At 35.0% G+C, this 16,630-nt stretch overlaps 1 protein-coding gene across 5 annotated transcripts in view; it reads right to left on the reverse strand.

The window, feature by feature from the left end:
- Nucleotides 1-11,202: 11,202 nt before the first annotated feature.
- Nucleotides 11,203-16,630, reverse strand: part of CD36 (CD36 molecule (CD36 blood group)) — a 79,668-nt gene continuing 74,240 nt past the window's right edge. For all 5 annotated transcript variants that reach the window (XM_082692715.1, XM_082692717.1, XM_082692714.1 and 2 more), the window contains 4 exons: nt 16,074-16,147; nt 15,458-15,512; nt 14,438-14,602; nt 11,203-12,117 (listed from right to left, as the gene is read on the reverse strand). In XM_082692715.1, coding sequence (XP_082548841.1) covers nt 14,438-14,602; nt 15,458-15,512; nt 16,074-16,147 — 294 coding nt within the window. In that variant the 3' untranslated portion in view covers nt 11,203-12,117. The remainder of the gene's footprint in view (nt 12,118-14,437; nt 14,603-15,457; nt 15,513-16,073; nt 16,148-16,630) is intronic.

Consider the following 16,630-nt stretch of genomic DNA (forward strand, 5'->3'; position numbering starts at 1 on the left):
CCATGCACCAAGGCCATTTTTATGTTCTACAGACACACACGTGCACACATGTATACGGTCTGCATGTAAGTGCATGCATATAAGTGCACACACAAACCCTGGATTTCTCCCTTTTTGTCTGCTTTAAAACTTTACGTGAAACATGGATTTTTGTGTGACTGAGAAGTTAAGGGTCAGGTGCTTTAGGCACCCCACCAAATAATCTGTTTGCTTTTGAAGCTCAAAGGCTGCCTGCTGAAGTTCAGTGCCGTCCGTGTTTATCTGTATCCCAGCACTTGCATAGGAACAAAGAGGTTCCTTTTTTGAGTCACGGTCTATCTTCTTTGTCTTACTTATATCATACCTATTATCCTGGAGCTCTTGAGCAATAGGAAATATACAGAATTCCTTTATTACACCGTAGACTGAGTGGGAAGAAGGTTTAAACATTCTTCCACATCAGCATTCCCAAATTGAAATTTTTTGAGTCACTACTACAAATGCTTATTGGAAAACACTGTGTTCCATGCTTAACTTTAGAAAACATTGGATTAAAGGAGTTCAATGGTATCTTGGAACATATATCATGCTTATATATCTCACAACTCTTTAAGAGGGCTATTTAGTTTGTAATATCCTAAATATTTCACCAGAGGACCAATTTTTTCCCCCTATAGAACTAATCCAAGAATTAGTGTGCTAAGAGACACCACTTAGTAAACATTACTACAGGCTATCTTCATTCTCAGTATAAGGGTCTTCCAGGTTTCCGAATTTATTAACACAGTTTGTACATAAGCTGTTGGTGGCTCCAAAAACAACTTAAAAGAAACCATTTGGAGGAATCCTTTTTTTTTGGAGGGGGGTGATTTTTTTATTCAGAATTGTTTTTTTTTTTTTTTTTAATTATAACAGACCCTCACAGCATAACTCAACAACTTATTTTCCATGTCACGTGTTTCCAAGTTGGGGCTGGTGGCTGTGATGCTGTCACTCAGGAAACCAGGCTTCCTCTGTGGTGGTGTCACGTGTAGCAACAAGTAACAATGATCTAAGAGCTTTTCAGTGTTTCTGAGGAAGTATTGCATCACATTTCTATCTGTAGACAATTGGCCAGAATTTATTGCCCAAGACCTAAATGTCGGGGTCTGAGAGACGCAGGGAAGTAGACAAAATGTTCGGCACCTTCTCTGTTGTTACTAACAGTGCTGCTTCATGAGTGAAGTTTCCATGGCATTAGGAGCTCGCTGTCTCCTGAATGTCAAGAGAGATTACTACATGTGTTGTGAGATGGTAAATAGAGTCTGCTGCAGAATGAGGAAATACTGAATGTGAGAGAAGATTAAAGCATTAGTAAGATACGTGTCATGTCCTAGTGAGAGAAGAATTTCAGAAAGTCTTGGCGAGGAACCAAGGAATATTTGGCATTTGCTGAAAAAGGGTGGCTGTGTAGTCCAGGAATGTGTCATGTGGCACACAAAGTTACTACAACAGTGCAGTCACTACCGTGATCAGATGATTAAAGTTAGTGTGTCAATGAAAGCCAGAGAGTAGGGGAAAACCATGGTTTTATTTTTATTTATTGTTAAAGATTTTATTTGAGAGAGAGAGAGAGAGAGAGAGAGAGAGAACACAAGCAGGGGAAGCAGCAGGCAGAGGGAGAGGGAGAAGCAGACTCCCTGCTGAGTAGGGAGCCTGCTGTGGGGCTCAATCCCAGGACCCTGAGATCATGACCTGAGCCAAACAGTGCCCAAGACACTGTTTTAAATATTGAGCACTTTATATATGCCTTTTCCCCCCCAGGCACTTTATATTCGTGCATTAAGGGTACAGTTATTTTACAGTGACTAAAAAAAAAAAAAAAAACTGTGAGAAACAAGCAAAATAGGAACAGCCAATGGTGTTTTAAAGAATGTACTTAGCATTCATAAGTAATTATTCTCAAGCCAAAGGAATTCAAAGTCATAAAACATTGAGATCATTGAATAGTAATTTTTCCTCTTGGAGATTTATAGCACCTTAAAGTGTCTGAAAGCATCCCAGGAAGAAATCAGTTTAATGGTATTTACCCACATTTATCAAATAGCTATTTATCATATAGCTAAAAAGAGTGAAGAAAAACGAACCTAACACAAACTGCTTAGCCATGTATGCTCCTGAAAGAGATAGGAACCATCAGGCTTCTTGTCTTGCAGGATGTGCCAAGAAAGGAAGGTCCTGGCTACTTCTTAGGCAGTCCTTCTCTAAGGTTTGTATTTGTAGTGATCGATGGAGAGGGATAAGCAAATGTCTCACTCCCATCCCAAACAAAAAGCAGCCTTGCTTACTATTTACTCTCCAAGTGGTGAATTCCTGAAACGCCATGTTCCTCAGCTGGGATACAAACCCACTATGTGCATACACACCCACAACACCCATCTGGGCCATACTCCATCGGCTCTGTGAGATTTATGGTTAAGAGCAGCTGAGAGCAAATACGCTGTTGCTTGTGCTTTGGTGTAGTACCAGTAACAGTCTTTTGTCTCTTTCCCAGGAGTATCCTGTGTCTGCTGTCAATATCTATGAACAGTATAGACTAAATTATTAGCTTGTAAATAGAGTAGATTCACCTAAAGGGGGCAACAGTATAACACGATAATAATCAACTTTCAGCTCCTTCCAAAGGTTGATTAATTTGAATAATTTTTTCCAGGGTTATGAGTTCTATTTGGCAGAGGAGAAATAGGAGTTATTAGACAATCCTCTCACAGTTGCTGGGGTCTACCAAATTTACATGGTCTTAGTTAGCATCTGAGTGCTTACTTTGCCTCATTCACAGTGTAAAGCACTTTATTTTTGTTAAAGATTTTATTTGAGAGAGAGAGAGAGAGAGAGTGTGTGGTGTGTGTGTGTGTGTATGAGCAGCAGGGAGGGGCAGAGGCAGAGGGAGATCTTGGCAGAGAAAGAGGGAGAAGCAGGCCTCCTGCTGAGCAGGGAGCAGGAGCAGGGCTCCATCCCAGGACCCTGGGATCATGACCTGAGCTGAAGGCAGCTGAATGAGACACCAAGGCGCCCCTTGAAAGCACTTTGTTACCTCACTTAACCCTCAGAGCCACTCCATAAATGTCCTCATTTTATAGATGAAGAAACTAAGACATAGAGGGGTTAATAATTATCCCAAGACCATACAGTATGTGGTGGACCTGAAATTCAAACCCAGACAGCAGAACTAAATTTCTAACCACCAAATTAAGAAAAAGGAGATAAATTTTTAGATTTAGTCACAGTAGAAACCAGAACTATTATAACCAAAGTAAAAATAAAAAACCTAATTGAAGATTTTCTCAACTATCAAAACCCTGAATTTTCAAATATCTTCCCATAAAGATAAAAGCAGATACAAATTTTCTTATCCAATAAGTATAAAGAGTATCTGACAAAAGAGAAAAAGAGTTTTGAACTAGAAGGGAGGGCCCTACCAGTTTCAAACATGATAATTCTTATTTAACCATTCAGATAGTATCAAACAGAGCAACCCCTGTGAGAGGGGCTTCTAGTCCCAAAAATCAAGAGTTCCATTCTTGGTGTGGTAAAGCAACACAGTTAAATATCTGTTCTTTATAGCCCAAATTTTGGATGACATATGTCTTACATAGCAATGATAGACTGGTTTAATATTACTGTATAGGAAACGTCCCCATTAACCAAACCACTCAAAATAATCACCCATCATACCATAATTTACAAAGTTTAAGTACTTCCTAGCACAGGGATTCATAAACTATGACCTGGGGCCAATTTTAGTCCATTCCTGGTTTTTGTAAATAAAGTTTTATTGGAATCCAGCCAAGTTTGAGGTTGCTTTCATTGCTATGATGATAGAGCTAAGTAGTAGCAAATGCCACAGAGCCCATTAGGCCCTGGAAAGCCTGAAATATTTTCTATCTGGTCCTTTCCAGAAAAAGTATGGCTGATTCCTATTTTAGTAGCTTAAGCACATTTTCATCAGTGTTAAATACCTTAATGCTTGTATGTGAAACTGAGTCCCATGTAACTTTGTTCAGAAGTAAACCCTAGGATTAATAAAACTTGGGACACTTTTTGATGGTAATATTTCTACAATGTGGCAGTGAATTAAGCTTATTGATCATATGTTTATCCCATCGCAGGGTGTTAGTGTTTAAACCCACACATCAACTTGCCCATTTCATAGTTAACTTGAGGGACCTCCCCTTCCTCTAGAGACCAGGGATTTTTCTCTCCGTGTTTCCCATGATAGACCTTGCTAACTATTCAGGGCCGTTGGTTTATGCAGATCTTGGACCTGTCTACTTATCTCTTTCAGCCAGTTCATTCTTTTTCAACCAAACGATTTCATGCAACTACCATCAAACAGCTGCTAAATGAACTTATTTGCCATCTGGGCCTTATGCTGCATATACAATTTGTAATTTGTTGTTTATTTAGCAAGACTGTTAAATATTTTCCTATTTTTCATTGCTGAGTTACTCTAAACAAACTTGTTCATTGTTTTTTCAGTCCTACTAGAGGAACTATAGTGTTGTGTAGGAAACTTCTTGACTCGTAGTATCCTCTGAGTACGTCCAGGAGCTGTCCCACAGGTCTTGGCACAGAACATCTCAGAGAACTTAGCTTATCTAATGCCATGATCTATCAATTTAAAATGCACAGTGAGGAGCTATGAAAGATTGAGTAGGTTTACAAACTTAGGACAGAGTGGAAGAAGCCCCACTATGCCTGAATCCCACGCTGTTGCGGCAGTCTACCCTGCTGATGGTGAGGAGAGTAAGACCGGAGTTGGGATTTGAACAAGGGGGTCCAAAACACAAGGGTGCTTGGTGTCAAAACCCACCCTTGTTGAATTAGACACAGGAAAAAGTATGTCTAGCCACAGCTGTGGAGAACCAGTGACCTGATAGACAGCCATGGCTTTGGTTTTTGCTTTTTTCTGTATGTTACTGGCAGGGGAGAAATGAGATATGTCTGTGTCTCTTATAAACGTATTATACACATTTAGTGACTCAGACATACTTGGTAATTTCATACCTTCCTATTTTCATCACATGCTTGACTTTATGTCTAACATGTCACACAAACTACTTCCTTATACACTTGGTTTCATCTCTCCATTTTATTTCTTTTATTAGCAGAGCTGAATATTCTTTTTTAAAATTGAGGTATAATTGACATAAAGTATTAGTTTCAGCATTTCAACATAACAATTCGATATTTGTATAATTATAAAATGATTACCACTACAAGTCACATCTCTCACTGTATGTAGTTAGGAAACTTTCTTTCTTATGATAGAACTTTAAAATTTATTCTCATAGTAACTTTTAAATCTGTAATATCGTTATCAATAACTGTAGTCACCATGCTGTACATTATGTCTCCATGACTTAGGCATTTTATAACTGGAACATTGCCGCCTTCAACTTCCTTCAACCATTTTAATCCCCGAATATACACACCCCACCTCAAGCAACCACCAATCTTTTTATCTATAAGCTGGGCCTTTTTAGGTATTTATTTATTTGGATTCCTTGTATAAATGAGATCATAGAGTATTTGTCTTTCTCTGACCAACTTAGTTCACTTAGCATAATGCCCTCAAATTTCATCCATGTTGCAAAGGGCATTTTTTATGACTGAATAATAGTCCATGGTGTGTGTGTGTGTGGGGGGTGACAAATACTTGGGTTGTTTCCATATCTTGGCTATTGTAAGTAATGCTGCAATACACATCGGTATTCAGATATCTTTACTAGTTGGAATTTCTGTTTTCTTCAGAAAATACACCGAAGTGGAATAGCAGAATGCTATAGCAGTTCTATTTTAAATTTTTCAAAAAAAGATTTTATCTATCTATCTATCAGAGAGAGAGAACAAGCAGGGACAGTGGCAGGCAGAGGGAGAAGCAGACTCCCCACTGAGCGAGGAACCCAACGAAGCACTTGATCCCAGGACCCCTGAGATCATGACCTGAGTCGAAGGCAGATGCTTATCAGATATATCATTTACAAGTATCTTCTTCCTTTGCATAGATTGCCTTCTGATAGTTTCCTTTGCTGTACAGAAAGTTTTTATTCAATGTAGTTCTACTTGTTCATTTTTCCCTTTGTTGGCTTTACTTGTGATGTCGGATCCAAAAAGTCATTGCCAAGACTTATGTCATGGAGCTTTCCACCTATGTCTCCTCTAGTTTAACGGTTTCAGGTCTCACATTCAAATCTGTAATCCATTTTGAGTTAATTTGTGTGCAGGTTGTAAGATAGTGGTCCAGTTTCATTCTTTTTCATGTAGTCATTCATTTTTCTCAATACCATTTATAAGGAAACTGCCCTTTATGTGTTGTGTATTTTTGGTTCTTTTGTTGTAAAGCAATTGACCATGTATGCATGGGTTTGTTTCTTGGGTCTCTTTTTTTTTTTAATTTTTTTAAGATTTTTATTTATTCAGGCAGAGAGAGAGAGAGAGGAGGAAGCAGGCTCTCCATGGAGCAGACAGCCCGATGCGGGGCTCGATCCCAGGACCCTGGGATCATGACCCGAGCTGAAGGCAGAGGCTTTAACCCACTGAACCACCCAGGCGCCCCGGGTCTCTATTCTTTATGTTTGTTTTTATGGCATTACCATACTGTTTGGAAATCAGTAAGCATGATCCTTCCAACTTTGTTTTTCTTTCTCAGGATTTCTTTAGCTATTCTATGGTTATACACAAATGTTAGGATTATTTATTCTGTTTCTGTGGAAAATGACATTGTAATTTTGATAGGAATTGCACTGAATCTGTAGATTGCTTTGGGAAGTATGAACATTTTAACAATATTCTCCCAAATCATGAGCATGGACTATCTTTCCCTTTATTTGTGTTACCTTCAATTTCCTTGATTAATGTCTTATAGCTTTTGTCCTAAAGACCTTTCACCTCCTTGCTTAAATTTATTCCTAGTTATTTTGCTCTTTTGGATGCAATTGTAAAAAAGATTGTCTTCCTAATTACTCTTTTATTGGTGTATAACTGATTTCTATGTATAGTATCATGTCATCTGCAAATAGTCACCATTTTACTTCTTCTAATCTGGATGCTTTTTACTTCTTTCTTTTGCCTAATTGTGGTGGTCAGGACTTCCCATACTATGTTGGATAAAAGCAGTGAGAGTGGACAGTCTCGTATTGCTCTTGATCTTAGAGTAAAAGCTTTCAGCTTTTTATGGTTGAGTATAGTGTTAGCTGTGCTGGAGTCACATATGGCCTTTGTTGAGGTATGTTCCCTCTATATTCACTTTGTTAAGATTTTTTTTTTAATCACTAGTGGTTGTTAATGTTGTCATATGTTTTTCATGTATCTTTTGAGACAATCATATGATTCTTCATTTTGTTGTTCAGTGGCGTATCACATTGCTTGATTTGTGATGAAGCTGTAAGTGTTTCTTCTTCTTCTTTTTCTTCTTCTTTTTTTTTTTTTTTTTTTTTTTTGGAAGAGTTTGAGAAGGATTGGTAATAATTCTTCCTGAAATGTTTGGTAGAATTTACCAGTGAAGCTGTCTTGTTCTGGCTTTCTGTTTGTTGGGAGGTTTTTAATTACTGATTTAATCTTCTAGTAAGTGTGTTCAGATTTTCTATTTCATCATTTTTCAGTCCTGATTGACTGTATATTCCTAGGAATTTTTCTATTTCTTCTAATTTTGCTCAATTTGTTAGCATATTTGTTCATAGTATTATCATGATTCTTTGTATTTCTGTGGTATCAGTTGTCCTCTCTCTCATTCAGATTTTGAGTTTTCTTTTTATTTTCTTGATTAGTCTTAACTAAAAGTTTGTTAATTTTTCTCTTTTCAAAGTATCAACCCTTATTATCATTGATCTTTTTATATTTTCTTTTTATTCTTTTTTTCATTTATTTTTACTCTGATCTTTATTTTTTTTTCTTCTAACTTTGGTATTTGTTCCTTTTTTAGTTCTCTGAGATGTAATGTTAGGTTATATACTTGAGATATTTGTCTCTTGGTGTAGACATTTGTTGGTATGAACTTCCCTCTTAGAACTGCTCTTGTTTTCCACATATTTTGCTATGTTTTATTTCCATTTTCATTTGTTTCAAGATATTTTTTTATTTCTCTTTTGATTTCTTCTTTGTCTCATTGTTCAGCAGTATGCTGTTTCATCTCCATATATTTGTAACTTTTCTAGTCTACTTCTTACAATTGATTTCTGGTTTTATACCATTGTGGTCAGAAAAGATATTGATATGATTTCAATCTTCTAAAATTTATTAAGACATATTTGTGGCTTAACAGATGATCTATCCTAGAGAATGTTCCATGTGCACTTGAAAGGGATGTGTGTTTTCTTTCTTTTGGATGGAATACTGTATTTATCAATTAAGTCCATCTGGCCTAACATGTTATTTCTTTACTGATTTTCTGTCTGGATGATTTATTCATTGATGCAAAAGGAATATTCAAGTCCCCCATTTTATTATATTGGTGTCTCTTTCCCTCTTTAGGTTTGTTAAAATTGGCTTTATATTTTTAGATGTTTCTATATTGGGTGCATATTTACAAATGTTTTATTCTTTTTTTGGATTGATACCTTTATCATTATATAATGTCCTATGTCATTTATGACAGTTTTCATCTTAAAGCATATTTTGTTTGCTGTAAGTATAGCTACTACAGCTTTCTTCTGGTTTCCATTTCATGAAATATCCCTTTCCACCCTTTCATTTTTTGTCTGCGTGTATCTTTATACTTGAAGTGAATTTCTTGTAGGCAGCCTATATCTTGGTCTTGTTTTCATTTTTTAAGTCCACTGAGTCATTCTGTCTTACGATAATAAAATTTAGTCCATATACATTTTAAGTATTTACTGATAGGAATGTGTTTTTGCCGTTTTGTTCATTGTTTTCTGGCTGTGTTGTAGTTCTTCTCTATACCTTCTCTTGCCTTCTTCCATTGTGAGTTGATGACCCTCAGAATGCTATGTTTACATTTCTTACTCTATTTTTTTGCGTATCTACGAGAGGTTTTTGCTTTGTGGTTATCATGATACTTATATGGAAAACTTGTAATAGTTTAAGTTGATAAGAACTTAAGTTTGAATGCATTTTTAAAGCTCCACATTTTTTTGGCATCACATTTTACATTTTTTTGAATCTTGTGTGACCCTTAATTAGTTATTATAGTTTTTCACTGCTATCTTTTAACCTTTATACTAGCTTTAGTAGTGATTAATCTGTAACATTTACTACATATTTATTTGTGATTTATATTTTATATGTTTTATTATTAATTAGCCTGCTTTTTTTTTCAGCTTAAAGGTCCTCTTAAATTTTTTATAAGGCCAGTTTAGTGATGATGAACTCCTTTAGCTTTTTTGTCTGGAAAACTCTATCCCTTCTGAATAACTTTGCTTTTGGGTGGAACATTTTTGGTTGGGATTTTTTTCTTCTTTGTGCACTTTGAATATATTGTGCCGCTATACTGTAGCCTGCAAACTTCTGCTGATAATTCTGATAACCTTATGGGGAGTTCCCTTGTGTGTAACAAGTAGCTTTTTCTTTGATTTTTTTTTTTTTTCCCTTGTCTTAAACTTTCAACATTTACTTGTATGTCTCAGTGAGGCTCTCCTTGGGTTCATCTTATTTGCAATTTTATGGGCTTCCTGGATCTGGAGGTCTATTTTTTTTTACCTAGGTTAGGGAAGTTTTAAGCCTTTATTTATTTAAATAACTTTTCATCTCTTTCTCTGTCTCCTTTTCTCTGGGCCCCCTTTAATGCAGATGTCAGCCTGCTTGATGTTTTCCTTAAGTCCTTTAAGCTATCTTCACATTTTTCCTTTTTAGGGGGAGTTCCTCTGCTGTGTCTTGAATTCATTGACCCTTTCCTCTGTTTCATCTTGTCTTCTAGTCTGCTGAATCCCTCTCATGTACTTTCAGTGGTTATTTATGCTTTAGCTCTGTCACTGCTGTTTGATACTACTATCTTCTGTCCCTCTATTGAAGTTTGCTGTGTTTCTCCATTCTTATTCTGGGTCTTTTGAGTATCTTTATGAGAATTTCTTTGAATTCTTTATCAGGTAAATTACCTATCTATGTGAAGGGCTTTTTCGCTGAAGTTTTATTATTATTATTTTTTTTTAAATTTGGAACATATTCTTCTGTGGTCTTCATTTTACTTGGCTCTCTGTGGTTTTCTTTGCCTTAAATGAAATAGTCTTGAGTTTCCTCCTGTAGATGACCCTTATTGTTCAACCCTGCCCTCGCTCCTGTTCTTTAAAGAAAGTATTGTCTTTCCTATAGGGTATTTTTAATATAATTTACTTTGCATATGTATTGTCTTTCCTCTTGTATATATTTTATACAATTTAAAGAAAATGTTGAGTAATGATAAAGATTAGAATATACATGCAATTAGATAAATACTAAAGACACATAAGTGAAATCTTTTTCCTGATACCTAAATGCTGTGAGATGATTTTCTTTGTGAAGATTTTAAAGTCTGAAGCACTGCTTGGATATACAGATCTTGTGTGCGGTGGATATATATGTTTTTCCTCCAATTCTTCATCCCACTTAGCTGAAGGAATTAAATTTCCTTCATATCTTTTAGATCACCATGTCAACTTTTAAGTATCAGATGTCTAGAATCTCAATACCTCACAGGGATACCTCTCCTCACCCGCTGCCTCTCAACTAAATGTAAAGACATAGATCAGTACACTTTTTGAGATTTTCTTAAGATCCCTCCAAACTGGAGGTGTCTTTGGGATTTTCAGTATTTGCCCTGGAAGATAATGTGAGGAAAACAAGTTATTTTTTTATTTTAGTATCCAAACCAGTTAGGACTACTTTGTCATGTAAACCACTGTGAATAAAACACAAGATAGAATGTGGTCTATTTTCCCTTCCTGTGAAAGCTTTTCAGGAGAACTAGTGCTCTGCATTAAGTGAACCCTTGCTAAAGAAAGAAGATTTACCTAATAGTAGGTCTCCTAATAAGAAGGAAAAATCCTTAAGCTCTAGATTGAAGTCCTAGTGCTGTCAAGGATGAAACCGAGTATATCTTTTGTTTTTCCTCATATGGACTTAAAAACAGCCTAGGACAAAATGGTCATGGTTGAACTCAGCATAGTGCCAGAAGGAAATGGAGATTCAGACAGAATACTTCTTACAGAAAACTAGGGTAAATGTCTTGTGACAGAAGAACCACACAAAGTATAGGAAGGAAGAACGTATTTTAATGGTTGAGACCATTCTGAGGTGACTATGAAAGCAAGAACTATTACAAAAAATAACTGTTAATGCACATTCTATGCTTGGTAGTCTTTCATACAGTAATTCTTTTATTACCATTTACATCTCTTAACACCTAGCACAGTATTCTGAAGGTGCCAAGCGTAAATTGTATGTAACTGAGTAGAAAGAGCACATATTCATATTGCCAGAAGAGCTGCAGAATGTGGAAGATGGCAAAGTCCTTAAACATGAAGAGCCAAAATGTGCTGAAAACAATGTCCATTTGCATAATCAGTGTCAAAATATAAGCCCATATTGTTATACAGTAAGAGAATGGTTACAATGCCTGCAGTTGCTGTACAGAGGATTCCATAGAGAGAGTATCTTGAGTAATATATAACTTTACTTTCCATTCTTAAATGTCTTTCAAAATAGTCGGTGTTCACGAACTGTGATGTACGGTCAGTCTATTGCAAATGAACGGGGACACTGATGTTTTTCCCTTGATAATGAAGACAGGAGTTTGGGTCCAAGATTTGTTGAGAAATGTCCACTGTGTTGAATTTGCCACCAGGGAACCAGTTAGTGAATCAGTACCAAATAAAAACAGTTGGTTCATTCTTGAGCCATGTCTATAAAAACTGAAATCAATTTGATTGCGCACATGATGAATTCTAAAAAGTTCCAGTTTTGTGTACAAGGTGGATTTTACCAACATCTTAAAATCCTTTAGAAATGTGCTGCTGCTTAGTGAAAAAAAAAAATGCCACCATTTCTTTAATTAGAAGATAAGGTGTGTTTTGAAAAAATAAAGCATCTTAAGTCTTCGTTTTGTAGGCCAACAGTAACAAAGGTCCTGATGTAGCTGGTACAAAAAGGTGAAAACTCATTTACTGCCTGAAAAATAGAAGAGATGTTACTTCTTTAAAGCAGTAGAAAAATAAAACAGGTAATATTTATGTTCTATATATACAAGATATTCTTTCTATTATTTAGCCTAATTTTTCAAATGACAAAGAAAAGTTCTCAGATGGACATTATGGATAAGGCACTATATATTCCCAATCATGGAAGGCTACTTTCTGACTTTCAAGAATTAGCCAGATAAAGAGTGGTAGCTAATTAAACCACTTTTTGCCATCCCTTCAGGCCACCTTTCATTTAGAGGTGTATACACTATTGCTTTTGAAAGAACTATTGGCTTAATCTGTGATCCATTGAGTAAAACCATATGTTAACTCCACCATCTTTATTCCCTCTTGTATGTCCATCTTAGTTTTGCAACTGTTTACAAATCTATCCAAAGACCTAACTTTTATAATATTCAAAACTGATGCTCATTAAAGGAAATTTCTATCTTCCATGATTTTTCTAGAACTAGTAATCTGCAAAGAAATTTTCTTACAAAGAAATAGTTTTATAAAAAGCAGTAACTTTTTCTTGTAACAACATCATGTCAAAGCAAAACTAACATACTTGCTGACAAAGACACTCTGAAAGCTTTCACTTATTCATTTAGGCATGTATGGACTGAAGAAATTTGACATTCAGGGCTTGTTAAACACTGATGAAATTTATCATGTAATTGTGCTAGAGAATACAGAAAACAAATTACAACTACAACCTTTTGAAAAGTATGCTTTCCCACTAGAACAAGTTTTTTGCAGTAATTTATTAGATAAATTGTCATATGAATATCTTTGTCTAATCATAACTTATTTTTTACAGTGTTAAGGATAGGTCTTAAGGTGATGCAATATGTCCTCTATTCTAATGTGAATGTATGTAGGCAAAGTTATCTAGTCTACTTCCTAGTGAATAAATAAATGATCAGAACAAGATTCAGCTGCTTTTCTAGACACAGGCTGTGAATCTCACACAAAAATATTGAACAGAAAATTCCACTGTAAATTTTTTTTTAGCAATCAATTTGACTGATTCACATATTAAAGATGAACAATTCTGCACTGTTATAATGTTCTGGAATGTCTCCAGAAGATAGAATGAATGCTAAATAGTCCCTGACTATTGGGAACTCATGAAATTTTATTAGGGATTAACTGTGATAATACATGAAAACTGTTTAGCAAGAATTAGCAAAAAATTTTTTCCAAGATTATTCTTGGTACAAAGTAAAAAGCTCCATAGTTATGGGTAGCAACTCCAGAATTTCTATATAAGACATCTTGGGGTCAACAGTCTGATTTGAAGTTGTGACTTTCCAAGTAAGCATATTGCTTTTACTGAGGTTGTATTTTGTTGTTCTGAAGAGCTTGGGAAGAGAGGCTGGTGGAAACATTTGGGGAAGTAGAAGAAACATAGGGGGAAATGGAAAATTCTCCCTTAGAGGCCATACCAATGCCACCCATGATGATTAAAGGCTTCCATTAGGGGAGATAGGATCAGGCTTCATTCCTGTTTATGAACAAAGGGGCATGGGCTCTGATACCTAAAACACAGAGGTCTGAACTACTTCTACAATTTTTCTAAAACTCAAATATTGCCCACATTTAAGAGATTTTTCCTTTAAACTGAATAATTTAGTTTTGTTGTGTTGAACATGATCCTTTCATATTCTCTTGTACTGTTACATTCAAAGTCAAATCATACAATTTAATCATATATTGGGGCTTCCACAAAACATTTGGGGTGTACACCCTAATTTTAGACCAGCATGTCTATATGCAGGAATTCTGTTTTTATATTAACAAGTTTTGTTCATTTTACTTCAGTGTTCTTTTAACAGCATATTTTTCTTCTATCTCTATTGTTTTGTAATGAGTTTTTAGTTTGTTTACTAATTTCTAGCTTAAGTTTTTTCCCCCTTTCCCCTTGCATAACCTTCTCTAGGCAGTGATATATTAATTACCATTTATTTCTTTATAATTAGTGAGAATCAAGAAATGAAGAGTCAGAATAAAGCTATATTCATACTAACTTTTCAAAGGTGATAATTTCATCTTTTATTTCATTCCTCCCAGAATTTAAGATGTAATGTAGTGATCTGCTTGCTTTTTACAGGCCACATTTACTTGTCCAGTCTTTGTTTTTGTTCTAATTTAGACATCCCAAAACTTGGAGGGTATATTAAAAATGATAGTAGTCTAGACAAGTCTAGAAATGGTCACAGCCTAATTTGTAACTCCTCTTTAGTAAAATGAAAACATATGAAAACTAATATTACTGAAGCACTATATAAATTTCTTGGTATACTTACTTATTTTACTCTCTTTGATCTGCATGCACAGTATGAAATCATAAAAGCAACAAACATCACCACACCAACACTGAGTAAGATAATTTCTACCAGGCCAAGGAGGTTTATTTTTCCAGTCACTTGTTTTCTGAACTTTTCTGCCTTCTCATCACCAATGGTACCAGTCTGTAATCAGATTAATAATTAGCATTATAGGAGTAGATCAGTGGAGCAAAATACTTGAAACCTTCCACTTACTTATTACTCTTTTCTCCAAACACTTGCATAGGTGTTAGTCATCTGTATCTTTAAGACAAGCCAATAGAATTCACCTTGCATGTCAAGGGCAGCAATAAATACCAAGGTAGTATACTTACAGAGTGAAATATAATCCCCTTCCCTTTGAATATGTTATATAGTGCTATTGAACATACTAAGCTTCATTGATCTTCAAAATGGCCTTATTAACATATTCCACAATTTTCTAATAGATGTTTCCTATTGACAGATGAAGTGGGAAAGGTCAACAGTTCTGATCCCTCTCAAGTTTTATGTTCTGCATTTTCTAATTCTAGGGCTAATAAATTCCACGGTTTACACTACAAATATCTCATCAGGCCATAGGATAGATGGCCTGTACCTACTCTAACCGGGTCTTTACAAGCTTGGTTGATTTTATTAACACTGTAATATTCGCAGAGTCTTGAGTTATTTGGAGTTACATGTACATATGACTTCTCCTAAAACAAGCACTATGACAAGAAAAAGTGCTTAAAAGATAAATTTTGAAAATAAGCAAAATGATAGAAAATGCTTTGACTTTTTAAAAGAAAAACACTGAAAACTAACACAAACTTGGTATTTCTGTGTGGTTGGGTTTTTTCAAATAGGTAGAATATATATAGTACTCATCTATATGGGTAAGAAAACATACACAATTTCAAATACTATACATACATTTTCAGTTTTGAGACACCAAAAACTTTTTTTATATACATGGAAGTTTACTGCTTTTAATGACAGAGATTAAAAAATACTAACCTCATTAAGCCAAAGAACAGGCACAATATAGTTTCGCTTCAGATTCTTTAATGCTCTGTAATACATACATAAAAAATAATTATGAAAACACATATATGACAGAAGTTTCAATAAGTACTAATGTAAATATATGTTCAGAAATTAGCTGCTTTTGCAACTTGGTTAAGTTCCTTGATTTTTTTTTCCCTATAATAAATCATTTAAATGTTAATGTGACTGTTTCTCAGACAGATTTCACTCTTAAAAAACTTTCTAATACCTATTTCTAATTAGACTGACTTTTTCTAAGCACAGATTTTCCCTTTCCTCAATGGGAAAGTGAAATAGGAATTCCAAAAACTGGTCATAGAAATATCTGGACAGCTTACAAAATGAGAGATACCACCAAACACTCAAAACACTCCAAAATATGTATAGTTATCATTTCAATAAACACTGGATATAATTCTAAATTACAAATGAAAATCATCATATGCATTTAATAATGATTTAATGACCTTAAGCCAAAGAGAAGTTGAAAATTTGTATTCTTTCCACTTACTTTAATAGACTAACTCACATTCTTACAAGAAAATACTAAAAATCAGGTAACCATAAACTTGTTCAAGAGACTCACTCAATTTTTCTTGCTGGCTTGACCAATATGTTGACTTGCAGCCGTTTTGCAAATCGTAAAGTGAATCCAGTTATCTAAAAAGAGAACAAACTAGTTATTAACTTAAAAAAAAATCCCCAATTTTTATTGTTATATGGAAATTAAGATGAAATTCTACTACTTGAAACTTGTGAAATTAATTTTGACATGTTAAGTATATTACATATTACACTGCATATTACGAGAATCACATGTGTACATGCAGGTAAGCATGGGTATGCCTGTCCAAGCACACACAATTTCCTCACCCAAACAGATGTCAAGGTTTTAGTTAGATGTGTGGTATCTACCAAAAATGGTTTTGGGTAATGAACAAAATACTGCAGTGCTGAGCTGATCATATAGATTCCTGAACTCTGCATCATCAAATGTAGATTTACTCAGAATCAATGTATCATCAGTTTAATTATAGTACTACCTTTCTCATTATTTAAACTGACACATGGCCACTAAAATTTTGATATTTAACTTTTTTATTGATTTTTCTTCACACTAACTATAATAGATCTTGCCCCCAA

The sequence above is a fragment of the Mustela nivalis genome (assembly GCF_964662115.1).
Source record: "Mustela nivalis genome assembly, chromosome: 12".
NCBI classification, from domain to species: domain Eukaryota; kingdom Metazoa; phylum Chordata; class Mammalia; order Carnivora; family Mustelidae; genus Mustela; species Mustela nivalis.